Below are 23,552 nucleotides of genomic sequence, written 5' to 3' on the forward strand. Positions count from 1 at the left end.
CCACCACCTTCCTCCCAGACTCACTAGCCCGGAACCTCGGCATTATCCCGTTGGACTTCTCGCATTCGACCCACGTACTCAGTCCGTCATCCAATCGGTTCTCCCTGCACGCCGCCTCTAGAATCTGCCTCTTCCACACTGCAGTGCCCATCCAAGCGCTCGTCTTTTCCCGCTTCGATTACTGGATCGGCCTCCTTGCTGAACTCCCTGCGCCTCCCACCCCTCCCCGCTCCTCCAGAATCTCCACCCCCACATCCAACAGAAACTCCTTACGGTCGGCTTTAAGGCACTCAATCACGTCTTCTCCCTTCGACCTCGCTGTTCTCTTACTACAACCCAACCCGCACCCGTCACTGGAACGCCAACCTACTCATCGGGCCTCGGCGTCACCTGCCTTGCCGTCGACCCCGTGCCCGACTTTGCCCTTGGACTTGGAACTCCCTTCCCGTCGGGATCTGACAGGCCACCGCTCTCCCCAACTTCTTAGCCCGCCTTCTCTAAGAGGCCTTCCTTGACTAAGTCTTCGTTTCCCCTATTCGCCCTGCCTCTATGTCACCTCTGCACCTGGGTCCGTACGCCCAGCGCTTACAACAGTGCCTGGCACACGGTAAGCGCTTAACAGAGATCATTATTTATTTTCATTTACACCTTAGGCATTTGATACTCCCCCAACCCCCGGCCCCACAGTTCCCCTTCTCTGTACTTTATCGCTATGTCTGTCTCCCCCTGCTAGACTGTAAGCTCCTCGAGAGCAGGGATCGTGTTGAACAACTCTACGGTATCGTGCTCCCCCAAGCACCCGATTCAGCGTCTGGCACGCAGTAAGCGCTCAATAAATAACATTAATTGATTGCGGTCTGCCCCATCTGGGCCTCGGTGCCCTCATCCGTAAAATGGGGATGACCTGCCGGGACCAAGCCCTCATCTCTTCTCCCCACCCTCTCCTCTGCATCACCGACGCACTTGCCCACGCGCCCCTTAAGTGCTTTGAGACTCACCCCAGCCTCACAGCCCTTGAGTCCGAATCCTTAGGCTCTCCGGTTTCCCCACGTAGATTGTAAGCTCTCCGTGGGCGGGGATCTCATCTACCGACTCTCTCGTCCGGTGCTCGGCACGCAGGAAGGGCTGAGTCGCTACCGTCGACGGGCCGACCGCGAGGGTCCGCGCCCATCCGGGTGGTGACCCCTGGTCGGTCGGTGTCGTTGACAGGTCGGGGTCCCCGCACCCCGCGGAGCGACGGCGGCTCTGGCCTGCGTTGGCCGGTGTTTCTCCTTCTGCCGCCGCGTCTGGCCGAGCCGCGGTTTGCCCGGCCCCGGGCCGGGGGCGCCGCCCCCCGCCGAGATGGTCAAGATGACCAAGTCGAAGACCTTCCAGGCGTACCTGCCCGACTGCCACCGCACCTACAGCTGCGTCCACTGCAGGGCCCACCTGGCCAACCACGACGAGCTGATCTCCAAGGCAAGTGGCCCCGGAGGGCTCGAGTCTCTCCCCCCGAGGTGGCTCGGGATCGGACCCCGCTCGCCCCCAGCCCGCGGGATCGGGGCCGGGGGCCGGCTCGGGGCAGGCGGGGAGGTCGGGCGGCACACGCGTCGGCCGGCGGCAACCGGGCTTCGGGTCCGTGTTGCCTGGCCGGAGCCTTTGTCCTTTTTCGCTCATCTCCCTTGTCTCCCTCTGGTATCCCGGTGTGAGGATAGAGGGAGGGAGACCAGCGCCCGCTTCCGCACACGTTTTCCTAGGACCCAGAGAGGTTTGGCCAGCTGCGTGTGGGTCACCTAGCTGGCGGAGAAGGGGGAGGCGGCGGAGCCGGGGCCTCCCCTCTCACCCGGGGCTTCGGCTGCCCTTCCCCCCGCCACGCCATCTGTCCCGAACCACAAAATCTCTAACTTGCAAATCCCTCAGAACACGGTTGGGATTTCCGTTAGAACCCGTCCAGGCCGTCCCTTGGGCTTCCTGGCCGCGGCATGCCTCCGGTCCACGGGACCTGGGGGCCGTGGGCCAACCCCTCGCTCCCCCGCGCCAGCCCTCCCCGGCGTGACGCCGGGCCTTCGGCCGGGCCGGCCAAGCAGGGCGCTCACCCAGAGTCCGAATGCTCTAAAGACGGACTCTGATTCTTCTTCTTGGCAGTCGTTTCAAGGAAGCCAGGGGCGAGCCTATCTCTTCAATTCCGTGTGAGTACATAGCGCCCCGGGGCCCTTCCCTCCCGTCCCCGGGCCCCAGGGCCGCCTCCTCGCCAGTGGAAGGGAAATATGGGCAGGATTCCTTCCCGGGGTCAGGCCACGACAGAGAGCTGAGGGCCCGCCCACGGTGGCGTCCTGCCCCTCGCATCCCCGCTTTCTGCCGAGACGAGCTGGCCGCCATGGCGTTGGCAGCAGCGGTCCCAGGCCAGCTGGCCCACGTCATCGTGGGCCTGGGCGCGGCCGTGTTTGCCCTCCCCCGCGCACGCCCCACCAACGGGGACTCCCCCGCGGCCTGCCAGGCCGGCATCGCCCGCCTCGGTGAAAGGCTGGGAGCGACGGGCAGGTTGGCGTCCGGGGCCAACTCCGGCCAGATCGGCCCTGGCTGGCCCCGTGCCCGCGACGGCCCTCTCCGTCACGAAAAGGTTGCAGCCCGCGAGGCCACGGCCTGTGCAGGAGCCAGGACCAAAGAGCGGCCTGAAGCAGGTGGTCCACGGGCCCTGGCGGCCCCCAGGGCGCTCTCACGCACGGATCTCTCCAAACCTGGGACCCGCCGACCCTCTCGGGGCCATTTCGTTTCTCGCGACCTCATTGAAACCGTCCCCACCCTCACGCCGGCGGCGGGAAAACACTCGCGTCCACCCCTCCTCGGTTTCTCCGGCCGCCCTCTCGGGCTCTACCGCTCCCGCCCCGACCCCGGGCTGTGGGGTTCCGGGTCAAAGGGAGAAAGCATTCCCTAAAAAAGACAGCCCCTAGACAGAGCCAGAGTAAACGTCCAAAACAACTTTCACCAAAACACCCAGACGCTCGTCCTCCAAAGATCCCAGCTGGCGGCCACAAGGCCCCTTGAGCCGCAGGAGGGGAGTTAATAGGGGCAGCGCTGCGGGGGTCTCCACGCTGGGAAGGCAGTATGTGGGAGACTGAGGGAGCGTGAGATTTGGGGACCAACTGGCCGCTCTCCCCCAGGCAGGGGGTGGGTGGAGGCGGCGGAAGAGAGGGCAGATTTGTTCAGCAGAGACTTCTGGCAGCCCGTGGACACTGGGACAGTCTCCAGCCTCTTAATAATAATATAATGATGGCATTTATTAAGCACTTACTATGTACAAAGCACTATTCGAAGCGCTTGGGATGTTACGAAGTGATCAGGTTGTCCCACGGTTGCCCCTTAATCCCCATTTTACAGATGAGTTAACTAAATCTAATCAATCGTATTTATTGAGCGCTTACTATGTGCAGAGCACTGTACTAAGCGCTTGAAGTTAAGTGGCTTGCCCCAAGTCACAGCTGACAAATGGCAGAGCCTGGATTTGTACCCATGACCTCTGACTCCAAAGCCTGGGCTCTTTCCACTGAGCCACGCTGCTTCTCTAGAGAGAAAGAGAGAGATAGAGGGAGAGAGAGAAAGAGAGAGAGGAAAAGATAGAGGGAGAGATACAGGGAAAAGTGATGGAGGGAAAGAGATGGAGGGAGAGAGAGAGAGGGAGACAGAGGAAAAGAGAGAGACAGAGGGAAAGGGAGAGATAAAGGGAAAGAAAAAGAGAGGGAAAGAGTGCGCGCCCCCCGCTCCCCCTTGTAGGGCCCAACCACCAGGCACCCCCAAAGCCGGCGGGTGTCTCACAGAGGGGGTGGGGCCCCTGAGGGTGACGAAAGGCTGGTTCCACCGCCCGCGCCCCTCCCCGCCTCCCAGGGTGAACGTGGGCTGCGGCCCCGCCGAGGAGCGAGTCCTGCTGACCGGGCTGCACGCCGTTGCCGACATCTACTGTGAGAACTGCAAGACCACGCTCGGCTGGAAATACGTGAGTGCCTCCTCCAACGCCCACCCGCCTCGCCAGGGGAGCAGAGCCCGGGCCTGGGAATCAAAGGACCCGGTGGGTTCTCCTCCCAGCTCTGTCGATCGCTCTGCCAATCGCTCGCTGTGTGACCCGGGGCAAATCATTACGCTTCTCTGGGCCTCGGTGACCTCACCTGTAAAATGGGTATTTGAATACCCCTTCTCCCTCCTACTTAGGCTGAGCCCCGCGCAGGACGGGGACTGCGTCTGACCTAATTAACTTGCACCTGCCCGGGCTCTCAGCATAGCGTTTGACACATAGTGAGCACTTAATACCGCAAAACTAATCCAACCTGGAAGGCCCCAGGAGAAGTAGAAGGCCACGCCGATGGGGACCCGGGGGGGCTTAAGAGTGGGTCCCTGGGCGCGGCCCTGGACCAAATTGGGGGCTTGAGGGGGCCCCGGCTCTATGTGCGACCGGGCTCCCTCCCGCTCCCCCCCGCAGGAGCACGCGTTTGAGAGTAGCCAGAAGTACAAGGAAGGGAAGTTTATCATTGAGGTCGCCCACATGATCAAGGACAACGGGTGGGAGTGAGGCCGCTCCGACCGTCCGTCCGTGTCCGTGGCCCCCCCGCCTCCGCTCCTCTCGCCCGAGAACTCCAGAAAGCACGATCCCGTGGACCAAAGCAGCTCGACCCTTGGCTGAGGCCGTGCCCACCCTTCCTCCGCGGACCCCAGACTCAGAGGGGCAAGGGGGGTCCCCGCCAACCGCGGCCCGGCACCGTCCGCCCAGTCGGGGGTCTAGGTTGGCCCGTCCGAGCCCGTGCGGCCGATACAGATCGAGGGGCCGGCGGCTGACCGCGGGGGTGAGACGGGGAAGGGCCCCGCTGCCGGAAGCTTTTGCAAGTTTTTAAGGAGGGCGTTTGGTTTGCTGGATAAATCATCCCCCGGGACACTTTTCTAAGAAGATTTCTATAAACCTCCCCCCCCACCCCCTGCTGCTCCCCCCACCTCTACTCCCCCCTTCGGCTGTGGCCGCCCCCACGCTACCCTGCCACCCTCCCGTCACGGGAGAGTGGTCCCCGGTCCAGCCGCGACAGCTCCTCCTGGGAGGAGGGGGAAGCGGGAATCACGTCCCGGGGCCGGGCCAACCTCAGTGATCCCCTTCTCCCCTCTCCATCCCGGAGCAGCCGGGATCCCTGGTCCCAAGCCACTCCATTAGGCGGGATCCGGACACAAGGGTGGGAGGCACAGGGCCCCTCCCCGCGCCCAAATTCATCCCAAAGGCGATTTTGCTCGGCGCAGCCCATTGGCACCCCGCCACTGCCTGGGGACCGCGACAGGCGAGGGGGCCCGCCGCCTCTCCCCCGACCCTCGTCCGTACCCCGGGGCTCCCTGGGTGGTCCGCCTCGGCTTTCGCCCTTTCTACTCAAGCACTTTGGTCTCTCGTTCCCGTGTTGTGCGACGGTTGGCGTGGTGGGCTGGGGCGGCTCACGGTTTGCTCTTTGTTTTCGGCTCCGCCCCCCCACCCCGCCCCCGTCCACCGCCCCTAGATAGATACCTTTGATGCCTTTTGGGTTGATGTTCTGTTGTGTAAAATGGGAGCTCCCCGCGCCCGCCGGCCGGCTTGTCGGGCCTCCCCGTGGACTCGCCGAAAGCCTGCCTCTGGAAGCCGAGCAGGTTGCCCGGAGCCGCCGGCCGCCCCTCTGGGCAGCGGGGAGAGAGTGGGCCAGGCCCTGACAGGGAGCCGTGAGCCCAAAAACCATCCGAGCAGAAGCTGGGCGCAGGTCGCCCAGGGAATCCCGAGCAGGAGGGCTTGGGTCCTGGGGGCCACCAGAGCCTCTCCCCAAGGCTGGCCACTCCGCCGCCACCGCGGTCTGCTGTTTGACGTTCTTGTGTCCACATGCGCTGTCCAATAAAGCTTTCAGTGCTCGGGGAGCAGCCTCCCGTCATTCCGGGATCACGGCAAGGTCACTCCGTCCGCCGCCCCGAACCATCAGAGGCCGGGCCCCGAGGTGGCCCAGGGACCGGGAGCCCGGGAAGGGCCGCGGGTCTACGTACCGCCCCCTCGCAAGGCCAGCGAGGCCTGGGGAATCCCAGCGTCCTGCTCGCCCAGCTTGGGGTCATCCTGTCCAGACAGTTAATGTGCGGCTGGGGAGCGGTAGGGAGTGGAGAGTGGGAAATCTGAGGGGAATTCTGGGCCATATCCTTCTTCCCCCCACCACCGTGCCCATCGTCTGCAGGCGGGGGTCGCCTCCGGCCTGCAACTCTGACCGCGGGGGACAAGAGTCTGCCGGACGGCTGACCGTCAGATGTGGGCAGCGTCCGTACAGGTTGTGCGTGTCCGGGAGGGCGGGGGGAAGGGAAGAGCGTGGCTGGGCAGACCTCGGGATCCAGCTCCAGGTCGGGCCCTGACGGGCAGGTGGTGGACAAAACCTCGAGAGCAACGGCATCTCAGTGCTCAGGCAGTGCCCACCGAGGCCAGGATCCCCACTATGTCACAAGAGGCCGGGAGCCCTGCCCCACCAAGAGTCTTTATTGACAAAAGGCGCTGGGCGCTTCACGGGGAAGCTCCCAGGCAGCAGACCCGATACAAAAGCCTTAAAAAAGCCCCCCGGGCCCCCAACCAGGTGGACCCCCCCCAGCTAACCTCCCCCAGGCAGCGCAGGGACACAGTTCGCGGTGGCGGGGGAAGCGGCACGACGAGCGGCTACCAGGAGCTGAAGTCGCCAAAGCCCCGGCTCGGCTTCTCCTTCTTGGCGGCCCCTTGGGACGGTCCCGCCTCCTCCGCCGCGCGTTTGCTGTGACGGCCAGAGATGCCCGGTCTCGACCCATCCGGTCCTGGGCCCCAACACCCCCCCGCCGTGGGCCCACCTCCGGGCGGGGGCTGGGCTAGCCACCCCTCCCTGCGCCCCGGGGGCGGGAGCCCCTCTTCCCGCAGGGTGGAGGGGAGGGCACATGGGGCCAGGACACTTACGCAGCTGCCAGGTTGATGTATTTCCCCACTCCCTGCCGGTAGGTCTTGGGGCCCTGGGGCTCCGGCTTGGGCGGCTCCACCCGGACTTTGGTCTTCTGGGCATCGGCTTCCTGCTGGGCCTTCGCCCGCTCCGCGGCCACCTGCGGGCCCAAGGCCAGGGGGACACAGTGGGTCTGGGGGAGGGGAGTGGGCGGCCCCGGGACACCCCCCTTACACCCAGCCCCGCTCCGAGCCCCCCGGGTTAGGGAGGGGCAGGGAGCCCGGTGACCAGGGGAGGAGCTGATTGGCCTCCCGTGCCCTCACCTGAGCATCCGCCTCCTCATAAGGGTCCACGAACACTGTGGTCGACTCGATCCGTATGTCCTCCTGGAGAGGGGGGCGACCCCGTGAGTGCCCCGAGCCGGGAGGTCCGGGGACCCAGGGGTCCCAGCGCCCAGCCCGCCCTGTCCAGGAGACCACGGGGGGAGATCCAGCCCGCAGATGCTCGTACTCGGGGCCGCCGTTGCTCACCGTGGGCCGGTCCGTCTTGGGGTCGCTCTCCACGTTCTCCATGGCCGTCAGAGTGTCAAAACCACCGACCACCCTGCCGGGGAGCGAGGGAGGGTCAGCGCTGGGGGGCAGGCCCCCAGCCCCGGCCGGGCTGAACGGGCGACGCCAAAAGCCTTGTCGGACAAAGCCCCTCCGGCCAGGGACACCGAGGGCCGGCTGGGATTGACCGCAGGCTGCGCCAGTCACCGCAGGCTCCCCGGCCGCGGCGCAAACCTGACTCTGCAACCAATCCGGTGGGCCCGGGACCGGGCCCGGGACCGGGAAAGGGAGAGAAAGAGAGAGGGCCTATTCTTAGAAAAAACAAAATAGGAAAACACCAGAAGATCCACGGTAGTGTCCGGAGGGCACTGAGGTGGGGACGTAGGGATGGAGAGGGGCGAGTCAGAGATGTTGGACGGTCCATGCTGGGTCACTGGGGGAGAGTCGGAGATGGGAGAGGGGAGAGTCAGGGATGTGGGGTGGTCCATGCTGGGCCGCTGGGGAACAGTTGGGTGTGGAATGGTCAGAAGGAGCTTGGTTTGGGCTCCAGGGCCAGAGGGAAGGGCCCAGCCTGGGGCAGGGTAGCAGATGAGCCGCACAGGGGTGGGGCGGGACAAGATTTAGTCCCCGAGTTGCATGGAGTGGGAAGACGACTGCGCTGGGTTGGGGGGAGCGGGGTCCAGAGAATCCCCGGAGGTCACGTTGACAACCCGTTCCCCCCCCCCCCGCCCATCCCCTGCAGTGAGGACTGCTCAAGGGGAAGGGGCTGACACATCCCACCCCGCCCCCACAGCTGGCCCAGCCAGGAAGGCTTTGGCTCCGAGCTGGAGGAGCCATCGGGATCGGGGGAGGAGAGGCAGGGACGAGAGGCGGGAATGAGGGGGGAGGAAGAGAGGGGAGGGGACGGGAAGGGGTTTGTTTCCCCAACAGGAATCTTGTCCGGCCACATCCCAGCCTGAACAAGCCCCTCGCAGGAAGGCTCCGGGCCAGGAAGCCGGAGCCGGGGACTTTCCAGGACCCGGGAGATGGGGGCAGCTGCAGCCCCGGTATCGGAAATGGGAGCGCTAGGACAGGATGGGGGCAGTGGGGAGGGAAGCAGCGTGGCCTAGTGGAAAGAGCCCAAGCTTGGGAGTCAGAGGGCCTGGGTTCTAATCCCGGCTCTACCAAATGCTTGCTGTGGGACCTCAGGTAAGTCACTTCACTTCTCTGCGCCTCGGTTTTCCTGTTCTCGCTCCTGTTTCGACTTGGAGCCCGATGCGGCCCAGGGTCTGTGTCCAAACTAATTCACTTGTCGCTACCTCAGTGCTTAGAATGGTGTTTGACACACGTTAAGTGCTTTACACCATTTAAAAAAAAAATGCAGGGGATTGGCCGAGGCGTGGCCGGACATCTGTCCCACTCCCTTGGGGGGCTCCCACCCAACGTCCCGGTCCAGACGCGGTCACGGGGGGCGGCTGCAGCCCGCCGGGCCTGGGACACGGCCCAGCTCGGCCCAAGCCCACCGGTCTGGGCCCCACGGCGGCCGCCCAGCCGGCGTGGGGCTCTACGCCCCACAGGCAGCCAGTGTGGCGCTCTGCCCCTGCTAGGCTGCGTCACCGGGCCCGCCGACGCAACGGCCCCTCAAACCCCCGTGCAGAGGGAGGGACGGAGGAAGGAAGGGGGCTTGGGTCACGAGGAGGAGGTGTCGGCCTTACCTGCCGAAGATGGTGTGCTTTCTGTCCAGGTAGGCGCAGGAGCGGAAGGTGATGAAACTGGAGGAGAACCAGGCGGGGGCCGCTCAGGAGGCAGGAGGGGGCCCGGCCCCCACGGCCCCCTGGACTTAAGGGGACGGGCTCACCCGGGAAGCGCCTGTCCGGTTCAGCCGCGTCAACCCCGAGCCCCCCGCCACTGCTGCGTTGGGAGCTGCAACTGCACGGGGGAAGGGGGTGGTGGGGGGCGGCGGTAGGATCAGGGGAAGGGGAATGACCCTCGGGATGTGGTGGGCGAAAACGGAACGGGCAGCGGAAGATCGCGGCGGGCCCAACACCACTCACAATTGGGACTTGTTGCAGTTGGGCCCCGAGTTGGCCATGCTGAGCACGCCCCGCCCCGTGTGCGACAAGTTGGGCCGGAACTCGTCCCGGAACGGCTTCCCCCAGCACGACTCGCCCCCTGTCCGTGGGGGCCAGTTGTCCGTCCGAGCGCCCCGCAACCCCGCCTGCCCCCCGCCCCTCCACGACCCCCAAAGGCCCGGCTGGCCGCGGTTGGGCGGGCCGTCTGGGACCTCACCTGTGCCCGTGCCCGTCGGGTCGCCGCCCTGGATCTGCAGAGAAGAGGGACACAGACACGGACGCGCTCACGGTCCCGGCTCCCAGTAGGCAGGGGCAGCGGCCGAGGGGAAGGGACTCGGGGACCGCTGTGGCACTCTGCTTCGGGTGCTGAATGTGGTCCCCGGGCCACAGAATTTTTTTTCCCTCTCACGGTATTTGTTAGGCACTTACTGTGTGTCAAACACCGTTCTAGGCGCTGGGGTGGATACGAGTTAATTAGGCTGTGGACAGGGACTTCTCGCACTCCTTTCTGCAGCATGGCCTAGTGGCTAGAGCCCGGGCCTGGAAATCAGCAGGTCGGTGGTTCTAATCCTGACTCCACCACTTGTCTGCTGTGTGATCCTGGGCAAGTTATTTAATTTCTCTGGGCCTCAGTTACCTCATCTGTAAAATGGGGATTGAAACCGTGAACCCCAGGTGTGACAGGGACTCCGGCCAATCCGATTTGCTCATATCCACCCCAGCGCTTAGTACAGTACATGGCACATAGTAAGCGCTTAACAAACGCCACAATTATTATTATTCTGCATCGCCCTGGCTTGCTCCCTTTATTCATCCCCCGCCCCAGCCTCACGACACTTATGTCCACATCTGCAATTTATTTAATTATACTAATGTCTGTCTCCCCCTCTAGACTGTAAGCTCACTGTGAGCAGGGACTATATCTGTTTATGGTTGCACTGTACTCTCCCAAGTGCTTAGCGGAGTGCTCTGCACACAGTAAGTGCTCAATAAATCCAATCGAATGAATGAACATGGGCTTACAGTCTAAAACTAGGAAAACCACAGCACAGAGAAGTGAAGTGACTTGCCTGAAGTCACACAGCCAGCAATCGGCAGAGCGGGGATTAGAACTCAGGTCCTCTGCCTCCGCGGCCTGTGTTTTTTCCACCAGGCCACGCTGCATCGGGCCGGGGGGGAGGTTGGGGGCGGATAATGGCCGGGACTCCACATTTGCCAAATTTGCACACAGGGGACTGGCCGAGATGCCCAGCCAACGTGGGGTCTTGGGTTGGGGGGCCGGGGTGGGCGAATAGGAAGAGGAAGAGGAGGAGGAAGGAAAGGATAAGAGGCGGGCACTCACCACAAAGTTACGGATGGACCTGTGGAAGATGGTGCCATCGTAGTAGCACTTCTTGCACAGTTTGATGAAGTTTTCGCAGGTTTTCGGGGTCTGCAGGAACACAAGGCATCGTACAACACAAGCCCCCAGCCCACCCCCCAGCAACGCAGTGCCTGCGCACGTATACAGCGCGAGAACCTCGAAGGTAAGGAGCCCGCGTCCCGTTTGGACTTGGGGCAACCCCTGGGGAGGCTGGAGGCGCTGGAGGTAGAAGGACGGGCAGAGGGGCGGATGGATGAAGGGATTGGCTAATTAATAGTGGCAGTAATTGAGAATTGTGATATTTGTTAAGCACTTGTTATGGGCCAAGCACTGTTCTAAGCACTAGGGTAGATACCCGTTGGTCATTCATTACAGAAGCAGTGTGGTCCAGTGGAAGGAGCCCGGGCTCTGGAGTCAGAGGTCATGGGTTCAAATCCTATGGGTGGCCTTGGGTAGCTTTCAATCAATCATATTTATTTAGCTCCTTGAGCCACTGCTGAGGGCCAGGATCCGCCGGTGGCATCTCAGTCTCAACGTGCCGCGTCACACGCTCATAACTCTACCGTGGGGTGGGGAGGGGGGTGGGCAGAGGAGGAGCCCCCCCAAGGAAAGCACCTCCTGACACACTCTGGCTATCCGACCCAGCGCTTAGTACAGTACATGGCACATAGTAAGCGCTTAACAGACACCACAATTATTATTATTCTGCATCAACTTGACTTGCTCCCTTTATTCATCCCCCGTCCCAGCCTCGCGACACTTACGTCCAGATCGGGGGGCTGTCGTGTGGGCTTGGGGAGCGGGAGCTGGGGGGTAACAGGGAAGGGGCCGGTCGGGGCCCCGGGGTGACACTACCCCAAGTCCAGTTTGGGCAGGCCGTGGCCCCTGGGGGCTCCGGACCCGCAGGCCCTCACCCTGGAGGGTCAAAGAGCCGTTCACTCATCGCAGCCTGCTGTCCTCTTCACTGGCTCTGCCTTGGCAGCCTGGGCTAGTACGACCCCAGGGCCTGGTGAGGGTGGTAGGTTTCGCAAAGCCTCCCGGCGTGGGGAGGGCCCTCGGCAGGGACGGGGGTGAAGGGGGACGACCCAGCTGCCATCAGTAAAAGAGTTGAGCGCATCCCCCGATCGGATGGCCAGGCCGGGGGCCGATCACGGACCGGCCAGGGGCCCGGCACGCTGTCACCAAGGCAGAGGGGAACAGCCCCTGTAGAGACGGTGGCGGCGTCAGAACCGTCGCTATGGTGCCCAGGCCGGGCCAGCCTGGCTGGGAGCGGAACCGGTCTGTTCTGACGGTCTGCGAGGGCTCTGGTGGGCCCTGCCCCAGCCCCCCGGGACCCCCGCCCTGTGCCGGAAAGCGCGAAGCAGGGAAGGGGAGGATCAGCGCCTCTGGAAGAGCGCCAGGCTGGGCGATGACACCCCAAATTCATCCCAGCGGCCCCCCTGTGCCACCAGCTCAGGTGCCCGCTCCCTCCCTCCGGCCCACCAGGACAGCTGGACAGGGCCGGGGAGAGCGTTTCACCAGGACGGCCGGTCTGCTGGGGCCACCGGGCTGGGGGTCAGGAGGCCGGGGTTCTAGCCTTAAACCCCGCCCCGCTGGGTCGCCAAGGGCAAGCCCCTTGGCCTCTCCGGACCTCAGTATCCTCTCCTGATCCCTGATCCCCCTTCAGGCCTCGAGCCCCAGACGTGGGGGGCCGTCTAATCACCCTCCATCTACCTCAGTGCTCGGCTCGGTGTTTGGTGCCTAGCAGACGCTGAAGAGATGTCCTTGTTATCGCTATTATTGGGTAAAGGGCAACGTCCAGGCCGCCCTCCCGCCCCGCGGTCCCCGGCTCACCATGTCGCAGTGCAGCTCCAGGTTGAGGTCCCCCTTGTTGGTGTGCAGCCGGACGTAGCCCTTCTTCTTCACGAAGCGGTAACGCACCACGTCCTCGTCGATGGCCGCTAGGCCGGGACGCGGCACGTCAGCTCTGCCGTGCGGGGTGCCCCCATCCCAGATGGCGCCCGCCCACCCCCCGGGGTTCCTGCCACCACCTCAGAGAGACCCCCCACCTCCCCCCCAACCCCCCCACCAGTGCTGTGAGGTGCTTGGACTCGGGACCCGGGTGGCCCCAGGTCCGTCGGGCACCTACCCGCCTGGTGGGTGGTCTCGGGCACCATGGCAGTGGAGGTGAAGGAAGCGCTCACTGTCCCGGTGGAGTAATGGGCCTGCGAGAGTCACGGGGGTCAGCGCGGGCCCGGGGCGTGCCCCCCTCCTTGCCCCCATTGCCACGTCAGCCCCAACCAGCTTGGTTTTGGGTTCAGCTATGCACCTCGGAGCCGATGGGAACCTGAGCGGGTTCTGGGGTGAGGTCCGGGTCAACCCCCGGACCACTGGGAGAGGGGGCGGGGGCGACGATCCCAGAGCCCTGACTCACCGCGTTCAGCCGATCCACCTTGGTCTTCTTGGGGGGCTGCATGGTGGCAGCCAGGATGGCGTCGCCCTTGAAGTCGCGGTTCAGCTCCTCCAACGTCTCCCGCGTCTCCGCGTTGGGGTTCTTCAGGTAGTAGGCGGGATCCAGCCTGGCCTGCTCCTCCTCTGCCGGGAGGCCAGTCGTCACTGCCGGGGCTCGGGACTGATTCCGGATCCCGACCCGCGATCGCCGGGCACGGTGCGCTCCCTTTATTCGGAGCCGGATGACGGGGGAGCCTCACCTGGGTCGATGACTTTCACGTTGTTTTTCACGTGGAAGAAGTTGGAGACGTTGAATTTCTCCAGGTTGGTGGGGTCCTGTCGGGGGCGTGAGGCGGGGGGCCGCGAGTGAGGAGGAGGGAGGTGAGGCGGGCAGGTGAGGGGCCGGGCGGGAGGAGTGGGGGTGGGCCAGACCTGGAGGGTGAGGATGTCCTGGCGGGTGAAGGGCTCGTCAGTGAGCAGGTCCCGGAAGCTCTTGGCCTTGATGTTGAGCTGCTCCACTGCCTGAGGCGGCCCAAAGGGGCGGGGTCAGCGTCCGGCCTCGCCCCGGCCGCCCCCAGCCCGGAAACGCGGGGCCGGGAAGAGCGGGAGGGGCGGGGGCGGGCCCCCACCTCGTCGACACCCACCTCACGGGCGTACACGTTCCCCGTCGTGCGCACGGCCACGATGTGAGAGTTGTCGGAGAAGACGGTGAACAGCACGGGGCAGTGGTATTTCCCTGTCGGGAGGACAACTGGTCAGTCCTCTCTGCGCCGTCCGGGCCCTCTCGGCCGGCCGCTGCCTTGCCCCGTCTCCCCGCCGCCCCCGGCCTCCGTAGGGCCTGCCGTGCCCGGCCTGGGGAGCAGGGGAGGGGGGCTGGCATTTCCCGCCTGGGAAATATGGGGATGGGGGTGGCTAAACCCAGCCTGGTGCTCTGGGGAGAAGGGCCACTGTGGGAGGGGGTCGACTGTGCCCAGCCTGGTGCTCTGGGGACGGGGAGGGATGGGGCACCATTCCCAGTCTGGTCGGGAGCCGGGTGGACAGATTCCGTGCCCAGGCTGGCACTCTGGGAAGGGCTCCAGGACATCGGGGGATCCCATCCCCGCTCACCTTCATTGTTCTTGGCAAAGTTCAGCTTGATCAGAGACTTGGCATCCAGCTTCTGCAGGGGAGAAAGGAATCGGTGTTCAGTTGGAGGGCTCCCGCCAGCAGACAGATCCGCCCGGGGGGCCGGCACACCGGAGCCCGCAGGAGATGTGACGACTGGAAGCCATCAATTGACTGTAGAGGATGCTTACTAGCGGGAGCACACCCCGACTAAGCGCTTAGCAGAACTGGGTTCTACTCCCACCGCGGTCGCTGGCTCACCGGCTCATCTTAGACGAGCCCGTCCGGGCCTCGGTTTCCTCTTGCATCAAACTGAGGCAACCTACCCTGACTCTCATGGACCCTCGAGGGATGTGGGGAAAACAAGGAGCCAGTGAGAGGGTCCCAAAGGGAGGGCTCCACCAGAGCCTCTGGACCCCAGTGCTGGGGGCCCTGGGGGGAAGGGTTGGGGGAAGAGCCAGGGGCAGGACTGGGGCCACCCGCAGGTTAGGCGGGTGGAGGCGAATTTGTGCAATGATATAGGAGGACCCCAAAGTGAGCCACTGAGGCACGAGTTACCGCCGTTTGCCAACTCCCCCGGTCTCCCTGCCGTGAGTTCCCGCTGCCCGGGCCGCCCACTCGGCATTCCCTGCTCCTACTCCACCCGAGCCCCCCTCCCCGACCCCCAAAGGCCGGGTCTCCTTCCTGCCGGCCGGCCCAGGGGGTGGCCGACCCCACCACGACTGCTCGTAGCTCACACCAAACACCTTTTCCACCTCTGCTAGTCCCTCTGGGCACCTGTTACCAAGTGCTCGGAGCGCTGCCTGTTTGGGATGGGGACCTGTCTGCCTCCTGGCAGGGACTGAAAGCTCCTTGAGGGCAGGGCAAGGCCGGGCCAGCATTCAGCCCGGTGCCCTGCCTCAAACAAATGCCAGGGACAGTGCTCTGCCCACTCTGGCGCTCTGCCCCTTGTAAGAGTCAAGCGAATACTACAGAACGAACGACGAGCGTGCAGGGACCCCAGCCCAAGGGCCAACAACGTGGCTATCCTCCTCTGGGCCCCGCCTGGCCCGTCGGCTCTGCCCTTCGCTCTCCCCTCTCCGGTCCCCTTTGCTCACATCACTCCCCCGAGCTGGAGCGTTCTCCCTCCCTACATTCGCCTGCTCCCAGTTCCCCCCACCTCGTCCCACCGGCCTTCCCCTGCTCATCCCCCAGCGCCCCGAGCCGGTTCAAGCTTTCGGCAGACACTTGGGAACTTATACGTGCTCATCCTTGACATTCCCGTTTGCACATCCATTCGCTCTCTCATTTGCTTCGACGGCTCTTGGGAACTTTTACGTGCCCCTACGCCGGCCGGCTGGGGCCAGAACTCCGTCTCCAATGGAGTAGGAGGACACAGAGGTTAGGGATGCGCCCGACTCTCCCCCATTCAGCACCCCTGATTCTCCCCTCTTCGACCCCGACTCTCCCCAGTGACCCAAAAGGGACCATCCCACGCCTCTGACGCTCCCCCACTGCGGCCCATACAGCACCCCCGGACTCTCCCCCAATGACCAGCATGGACCATCCCACCACCCCAGCTCTGCCCCAGTGAGCCAGCACGTCCAGGCTGCACCCACCTCACCGGTGCTGGGGTTGGTACCGAACTTATTGATCCAGGGAACGATGTTCCTGGGAATTGTAAGAAGAGATATCGTCAGCTAAGCTGTCTGATCCCGTACGGGCCACCAACACCACCGCCGCTGTCGGGCAAGGGGCCGGGAGGCCGGAGAAGCCGGGGGAAGTCGGAGGGGCCGGGAGGATTGGGGGAGGCTGGGAAGAGCGGAGAAGGCCTCATCCTGCTGCGCTGGCAGGGGCGACGCGGATCTTACAGCAAGTCGAAGATGGTTCCGTCGGGCGTACACACCGGGTACTCGAACGGCTGCAGGGACAAGCTGGGGCGGAGACGGGCGCTTCTGGTGAGCCCCGGTGCCCGGTCGCCGCCCCCCCCCCCCCCCCCCCCCCCCGCCCCCGGCTGCCCCCCAGGCCCGCCCGGAAACCCACCTGCAGTGGTCGAACGGTAAGCGCCGGAAGTTCGTCTGCGGGAGGTCTGTGCGGGAGGAAGAGGGAGGCTCGAGCTGGCCTCATCGGGCCGCGGGGACGAGAGAGGGTGCCCTCCACCCTTGGCTTGGGCGGGACGGGGCTTGGACGGGACAGGACAGTACGGGGCATGTGGGGAGTTTAGTGGAAATTCCCCAGGGCTCCCGGGGTGCAGGAGTGTCAGCTCGTTATGGGCAGGGAACGCGTCTGCTAGCTCTGCTGTACTTTCCCAAGTGTTTAGTACAGAGCACCACATATAAGTGCTCTTTAGATACTACTGATTGCATAGCTGATCCGACAGGCCAGCCGGGATGGCCATAACCCAACGCTGGTCTCCTCATCTCTCTGGCCATTCATTCTCGGTCTCCTCCACTGCCTCTCATCCCATAAACGTAGGGGTCCCTCAAATTTCCATTCTCTGTCCCCTTCTATTCTCCATCTAGACTCATTCCCTTGGAGAACTCATAGGCTCCCATGGCTTCAACCACCATCTCTATGTTCCTCAGATCTCTCTCCCTCTCTCCAAGCTCGCATCTCCTCCTGCCTTCAAGACATCTGGACTTGGATGTCCTCCCGTCACCTCAAACTTAACATGTCCAAAACAGAGTTCCTTATCTTCCCACCCAATCCCAGTCCTCTCCCGGACTTTCCCATCACTGTAAAACAACACCGCCATCCTTCCCATCTCACAAACCCTTACGGCATTAGCCCTGACTCCTTTTTCTCATTCAATCCGCCTATTCAATCCGTCACCAAATCCTGTCAGTCTCACCTTCGTGACCTAGCTAAAATCCACCCTTTCCCCTCCATCCAAACCGCTACCACGTTAATAGAATCACTCATCCTATCCCGCCTAGATGACCGCACCAGCCTCCTTGCTGAGCTCCCAACCTCCCGCCTCTCCCCACTCCAGTCCCTACTTCACTCCACTGCACGGATAATCTTTCGTCAGAAAAGTTCAGAACACATCACCCCCCCCATCCCCCAAATCTCCAGTGGTTGCCTATCCACCTCCGTAACAGACAAAATCTCCTCACCATCGGCTTTAACGCCGTCCATCACCTCGCCCCCTCCAACAATCAATCAATCAATCAATCAATCAATCCATCCCACACTCGGCTCCTCTGGTGCTAACTTTCTCACTGGGCCTCCACTTCACCCGTCTCGCCGACGACCCCTGGTCCACAACCTACCTCCGGCCTGGGATGCCCTCCTTCCTCACATCCGCCAGACAAATCACTCTCCCCCCGTTCAAAACCTTACTGAAGGCCCATCTCCTTCAAGAGGCCTTCCCCGTCTAAGCCCCGCTTTTCCTCATCTCCCGCTCCCTTCGGCATCGCCAGACTTGCTCCCGTTGCTCTCCCCCCCACCCCCCGGCACTTAACGTATAGACCTGTAATTCTATTAATTCACACTGACGTCTGTTTATTTGTATTTCTGTGCCTCTCCCTCCCTCTAGATTGTGAGCTCGCTGTGGACTGGGATTGTCACTCTATTGTTGAACTGTACTTTCGCAAGCGCTTAGTACAGTGCTCTGCACATAATAAGTGCTTAATACGTATGACTGAATGAATGAGTGAATGAAAAGGAGACCCCCCCCCCCCCATGGGGGGGGATGAAGGAGGGGAGCAGAGGGGTGGGAGCCCTTACCTGCCTTCTTGCCCCCGTAGAAGTGCGTGTACTCAGCACACGTGATGTACCTGTAAGGGGAGGATCCGGTGGTGGTGATGATGATGATGGTATTTATTAAGCGCTTACTATATGCCAAGCACCGTCCTAAGCACTGGAGGGGGATACAAGGTGATCAGGTTGTCCCACGGGGAGCTCACAGTCTGAGTTCCCATTTTACAGATGAGGATAACTAAGGCACAGAGAAGCCAAGGGAGTTGCCCGAAGTCACACGGCTGACAGGCGGTGGAGCCAGGATTAGAACCCGCGACCTCTGACTCCCAAGCCCGGCCTCTTTCCACTGAGCCCCACTGGTTCTCCTCTCGGGGAGGCGGTGATATGATTTTCTTTGCCCAATACTTAATGATTGTTTTTGCAATCGTTTTCCCCACTTACTCTGCTAAAAGGAGTGGGAACTAGAAGATCCGAGAAATTTACAAGTTAATTTAGGTAAAAGGTCAAAGACAAAAATCCGAGTCATAGTCTTAAATGGCTCCCATCTCCTCCAGAGGGGCTCATCTTTGGGGAATAGAAGGAAGCAGGAATTAGGAAGCAGCGTGGCTCAGTGGAAAGAGCCCGGGCTTGGGAGTCACAGGTCGTTGGTTCTAATCCTGACTCTGCCACTTGTCTGCTGTGTGACCTTGGGCAAGTCACTTAGCTTCTCTGGGCCTCGGTTACCTCATCTGTAAAATGGGGATTAAAACTGCGAGCCCCACACGGGACAATCCCATTACCTCACAATAATAATAATAATACTAACGACAGCATTTGTTAAGTGCTTAATATGAAGAGCAGTGTGGCTCAGCGGAAAGAGCCCGGGCTTTGGAGTCGGGGGTCGGGGGTTCAAATCCCGGCTCCGCCAACTGTCAGCTGTGTGACTTTGGGCAAGTCACTTAACTTCTCTGGGCCTCAATTCCCTCACCTGTAAAATGGGGATTAAAACTTGAGCCTCCCATGGGACAACCTGATCACCTTGTAACCTCCTCAGTGCTTAACACATAGTATGCACTTAACAAATATCATTATTATTATTATTATTATGTGCCAAGCACTGTTCTAAGCACTGGGGTAAATCCAAGGGGATCAGGTTGTCCCACCCGGGACTCACAATCTTAGCCCCCATTTTCCAGATGAGGGAACAGAGGCCCAGAGAAGTGAAGTGACTTGCCCAGAGTCACCCAGCTGACAAGTGGTGGGGCCAGGATTCGAACCCAAGACCTCTGACTCCCCGGCCCAGGCTCTTTCCACTAAGCCATGCTGCTGAATCGCTCCCAGCGCTTAGAACAGTGCTGGGCACGTAGTAAACGCTTATCAAAATCTATTATTATTATTACTATCATTATTAAGAAGCAGAGAAGCAGCTTTGCTCAGTGGAAAGAGCAGGGGCTTTGGAGTCAGAGGTCATGGGTTCTAATTCCGGCTCGGCCAATTGTCAGCTGTGTGACTTTGGGCAAGTCACTTCACTTCTCTGGGCCTCACGTTCCCTCACCTGGAAAATGGGGATGAAGACTGTGAGCTCCCCGGGGGACAACCTGATCGCCTTGTAACCTCCCCAGTGCTTGGAACAGTGCTTTGCACATAGTAAGCGCCTAATAAATGCCATTACTATTATTATTCTCTGTGCCTCAGTTACCTCATCTGTAAAATGGGGATTAAACCTGTGAGCCCCCCGGGGGACAACCTGATCACCTTGTAACCTCCCCTGCGCTTAGAACAGTGCTTTGCACACAGTAAACGCCTAATAAATGCCATTATTATTCTCTGTGCCTCAGTTACCTCATCTGTAAAATGGGAATTAAAACTGTGAGCCCCCACTGTGGGACAACCTGATCACCTTGTAACCTCCCCAGGTTTTAGAACAGTGCCTGGCACATAGTAAGCGCCTAATAAATGCCATTATTATTATCATTCTCTGTGCCTCAGTTCCCTCATCTGCAAATTGGGGATGAATACTGTGAGCCCCCCGTGGGACAACCTGATCAACTTGTAACCTCCCCAGGGCTCAGAACAGTGCCCTGCACATAGTAAGCGCCTAATAAAAGCCATTGTTATTATTATTATTCTCTGTGCCTCAGCTCCCTCATCTGCAAAACGGGGATGAAGACTGTGAGACTCCCGTGGGACAACCTGCTCAATCAATCAGTCGTATTTATTGAGCGCTTACTGTGCGCAGAGCACTGTACTAAGCGCTTGGGAAGTCCAAGTTGGCAACGTCTAGAGACGGTCCCTACCCAACAGTGGGCTCACAGTCTAGAAGGGGGAGACAGAGAACAAAACCAAACGTATTAGCAAAGTAAAATAAATAGAATAGATATCACCTTGTAACCTCCCCCAGCGCTTACAATAATAATAATGGCATTTATTAATCAATCAATCATATTTATTGAGCGCTTACTATGTGCAGAACACTGTACTAAGCGCTTGGGAAGTAGAAATTGGCAACATATAGAGACAGTTCCCACCCAACATTGGGGTCACAGTCTATTAAGCGCTTACTATGTGCAAATGTTGCCTCCTTGTACTTCCCAAGCGCTTAGTACAGGGCTCTGCACACAGTAAGCGCTCAATAAATACGATTGATGATGATGATGATGTAAAGCACTGTCCTAAGCGCTGGGGAGGTTACAAGGCGATCAGGTGGTCCCCCGGGGGGGGGTTCACAGTCTCCATCCCCATTTTCCAGATGAGGGAACTGAGGCCCAGAGAAGTGAAGCGACTTGCCCCAAGTCACCCAGCTGACAGGGGGCGGGATTCGAACCCACGACCTCGGACTCCCAAGCCCGGGCTCCTTCGTCATCATCAATCGTGTTTCTGGAGCGCTTACTGAGCCACGCTGCTTCTCTAACAAAATCAATCAATCAATCAATCGTATATATTGAGCGCTTACTATGTGCAGAGCACTGTACTAAGTGCTTGGGAAGTACAAATTGGCGACGCAAACAACAAAACAGTGCATTGCATATAGTAAACGCTTAATAAATGCCATTATTATCATTATTGTTATTACGATTATTATGACGATTATTATGGTTAAGAGGGCAGGACAGTGTGGACCCCAGGGATCCGGGGGAGGCCGCTCACATCTTGTCCTTCTGGTGCTGTCGTTTCCCCATGGCGGCGGCGGCGGTTCCGGCGGAGGGAGCTGGATTGGGGGGTCGCGGATTTTGGGGGGGTTTTGGGGGGTCCCGGGGGGATCCGGTGGGGTCCCTCCCCTCAGCGGGCGGCCTCTCCCCTCAGCGTCCGCCGGCCGGAAAGCGGAAGTGGGGCAAAACCCCTTCCGGAAGTAGGGCAGAGCCCTTCCGGAAGTGGGAACAGGCCCTTCCGGAAGTGGGGGCGCGGCGGGCCCTACCGGAAGTGGGGCACAGCCCTTCCGGAAGTGGCTACAGGCCCTCCCGGAAGTGGGCTGCGCGGTGCGCCGCCCCTCCGGGCCCCGGGGAAACGGCGCCCCCCCCGCCCTTTCGTTCCGCCCGGCGCGGAGGGCCCGGCCCAAGGTGGAGACTGGAGCCGGGGACGACGCGGCAATAATAATAATAATGATGGAATCTGTTAAGCACTTACTCTGTGCCAAGCACCGTTCTAACCGCTGGGGAGGTTCCAAGGTGATCAGGTTGTCCCACGGGGGGCTCACAGTCTTCATCCCTATTTTACAGATAATAATAATAATGGCATTTATTAAGCACTTACTCTGTACCAAGCACCGTTCTAAGCGCTGGGGAGGTTCCAAGGTGATCAGGTTGTCCCACGGGGGGCTCACAGTCTTCATCCCTATTTTACAGATAATAATAATAATGGCATTTATTAAGCACTTACTCTGTGCCAAGCACTGTTCTAAGCGCTGGGGAGATTACAAGGTGATCAGGTTGGCCCACGTGGGGCTCACAGTCTTCATCCCTATTTTACAGATAATAATGATAATAGCATTTATTAAGCACTGACTATGTGCCAAGCACCGTTCTAAGCACTGGGGAGGTTCCCAGGTGATCAGGTTGTCCCACGGGGGGCTCACAGTCTCAATCCCCATTTTCCAGATGGGGGAACTGAGGCCCAGAGAAGTGAAGTGATTTGCCCACAGCTGACAGTTGGCTGAGGTGGGATTTGAACCCATGACCTCTGACTCCAAAACCCGTGCTCTTTCCATTGAGCCACGCTGCTTCTCTACTATTCCTCTTATTATTATGCTTCTTTTTTGAGCGCTTACTGTGTGCAGAGCACTGGACTAGGCGCTTGGGCTGTACAAATCGGCAACGTATAGAACGGTCTCTGCCCAACAACTGTATCATAGGCCAAGCGCTGCTTACTCTAAGCGCTGGGGGAGATACAGGGAAATCAGGTTGTCCCACATGGGGCTCACGCCTTTAATCCCCATTTTCCAGATGAGATAACGGAGGCCCAGAGAAGTGAAGTGACTTGCCCCAAGTCACCCAGTGGACAAGTGGCGGAGGCGGGGTGAGAACCCACATCCTCTGATTCCCAAGTCGGGGCTCTTGCCACTAAGCCACGCTGCTTCTTTATTGCTGTATTGTGCTTTCCAAGCGCTTAGTACAGTGCTCTGCACACAGCTAAGTGCTTAATAACTAATATTGGTATTTGTTAAGCACTTATTACATACCTAGCACTGTTAAATACAGCTGAATGAATGAGTGAAAAGAAGACACCCCCCCTCACACAACACCTGGGGGAGGAGGGGAGCTTATAATAATAATAATAATGATGGTATTTGTTAAGCACTTGTTAAGCTCCTCCAATTCCAACTTAATAATAATAATAATATTTAAGCGCTTACTATGTGCAAAGCACTGTTCCAAGCGCTGGGGGAATACAAGGTGATCAGGTTGTCCTTGGGGCTCACAATCTTCACCCCCATTTTCCAGATGAGGGAACTGAGGCCCAGAGAAGTGAAGTGACTTGCCCAAAGTCACACGGCTGACAATTGGCACGGTCGGGATTTGAACCCCTGACCTCTGACTCCAAAGCCCGGGCTCTTTCCACTGAGCCACGCTGCTTCTCTATTACAGTGCTGTGCTGTGCACGCTATAGGTGCTCAATAAATACGATTGAATGAATGAATGAATGAATGAATGAATGAATGAATGAATGAATGAATGAACGCCTGTCCTGCTGTCGACCCCTGGCCCAAGTCCTACCTCTGGCCTGACTGCCCTCCTTCCTCAAATCCCCCAAACATTCACACTTCCCCCTTTCAAAGCCCTAATCAAGGCTCACCTCCTCCAGGAGGCCTTCCCAGACCGAACCTCCCTTTTCCTCAGTTTCCCCTCCCCATCCCACAGCACTTGTGTACCTATGAGAAGCAGCGTGGCTCAGTGGAAAGAGCCGGGCTTTGGAGTCAGAGGTCATGGGTTCATACCCCAGCTCCGCCAATTGGCAGCTGTGTGACTTTGGGCAAGTCACTTCACTTCTCTGGGCCTCA

At 60.4% G+C, this 23,552-nt stretch overlaps 2 protein-coding genes across 2 annotated transcripts; one reads left to right on the forward strand and one right to left on the reverse strand.

The window, feature by feature from the left end:
• Positions 1 to 1,219: 1,219 nt before the first annotated feature.
• On the forward strand, positions 1,220 to 5,555 carry LOC119942775 (protein yippee-like 1). Its single transcript, XM_038763715.1, has 4 exons — positions 1,220 to 1,458; positions 2,125 to 2,168; positions 3,862 to 3,970; positions 4,451 to 5,555. The coding sequence occupies exons 1-4, from the start codon at positions 1,342 to 1,344 to the stop codon at positions 4,538 to 4,540; spliced, it is 360 nt and encodes a 119-aa protein (XP_038619643.1). The 5' UTR covers positions 1,220 to 1,341; the 3' UTR covers positions 4,541 to 5,555.
• A 1,034-nt stretch (positions 5,556 to 6,589) lies between these two features.
• PPIL2 (peptidylprolyl isomerase like 2) lies at positions 6,590 to 21,314 on the reverse strand. The gene is made up of 20 exons (XM_038762667.1): positions 21,206 to 21,314; positions 18,107 to 18,156; positions 16,421 to 16,466; positions 16,249 to 16,311; positions 15,997 to 16,048; positions 14,402 to 14,453; positions 13,939 to 14,030; positions 13,727 to 13,816; positions 13,555 to 13,630; positions 13,278 to 13,438; positions 12,993 to 13,068; positions 12,698 to 12,804; positions 10,844 to 10,933; positions 9,719 to 9,752; positions 9,484 to 9,601; positions 9,145 to 9,201; positions 7,433 to 7,505; positions 7,226 to 7,288; positions 6,923 to 7,062; positions 6,590 to 6,746 (listed from the first exon to the last, which is right to left on the reverse strand). Exons 1-20 carry the CDS (start codon positions 21,235 to 21,237, stop codon positions 6,656 to 6,658), a joined length of 1,563 nt encoding a protein of 520 aa, XP_038618595.1. The 5' UTR covers positions 21,238 to 21,314; the 3' UTR covers positions 6,590 to 6,655.
• Between the last annotated feature and the right edge of the window lie 2,238 nt (positions 21,315 to 23,552).

The sequence above is a fragment of the Tachyglossus aculeatus genome, chromosome 21 (genome assembly GCF_015852505.1).
Source record: "Tachyglossus aculeatus isolate mTacAcu1 chromosome 21, mTacAcu1.pri, whole genome shotgun sequence".
In the NCBI taxonomy this organism is placed as follows: Eukaryota; Metazoa; Chordata; class Mammalia; order Monotremata; family Tachyglossidae; genus Tachyglossus; species Tachyglossus aculeatus.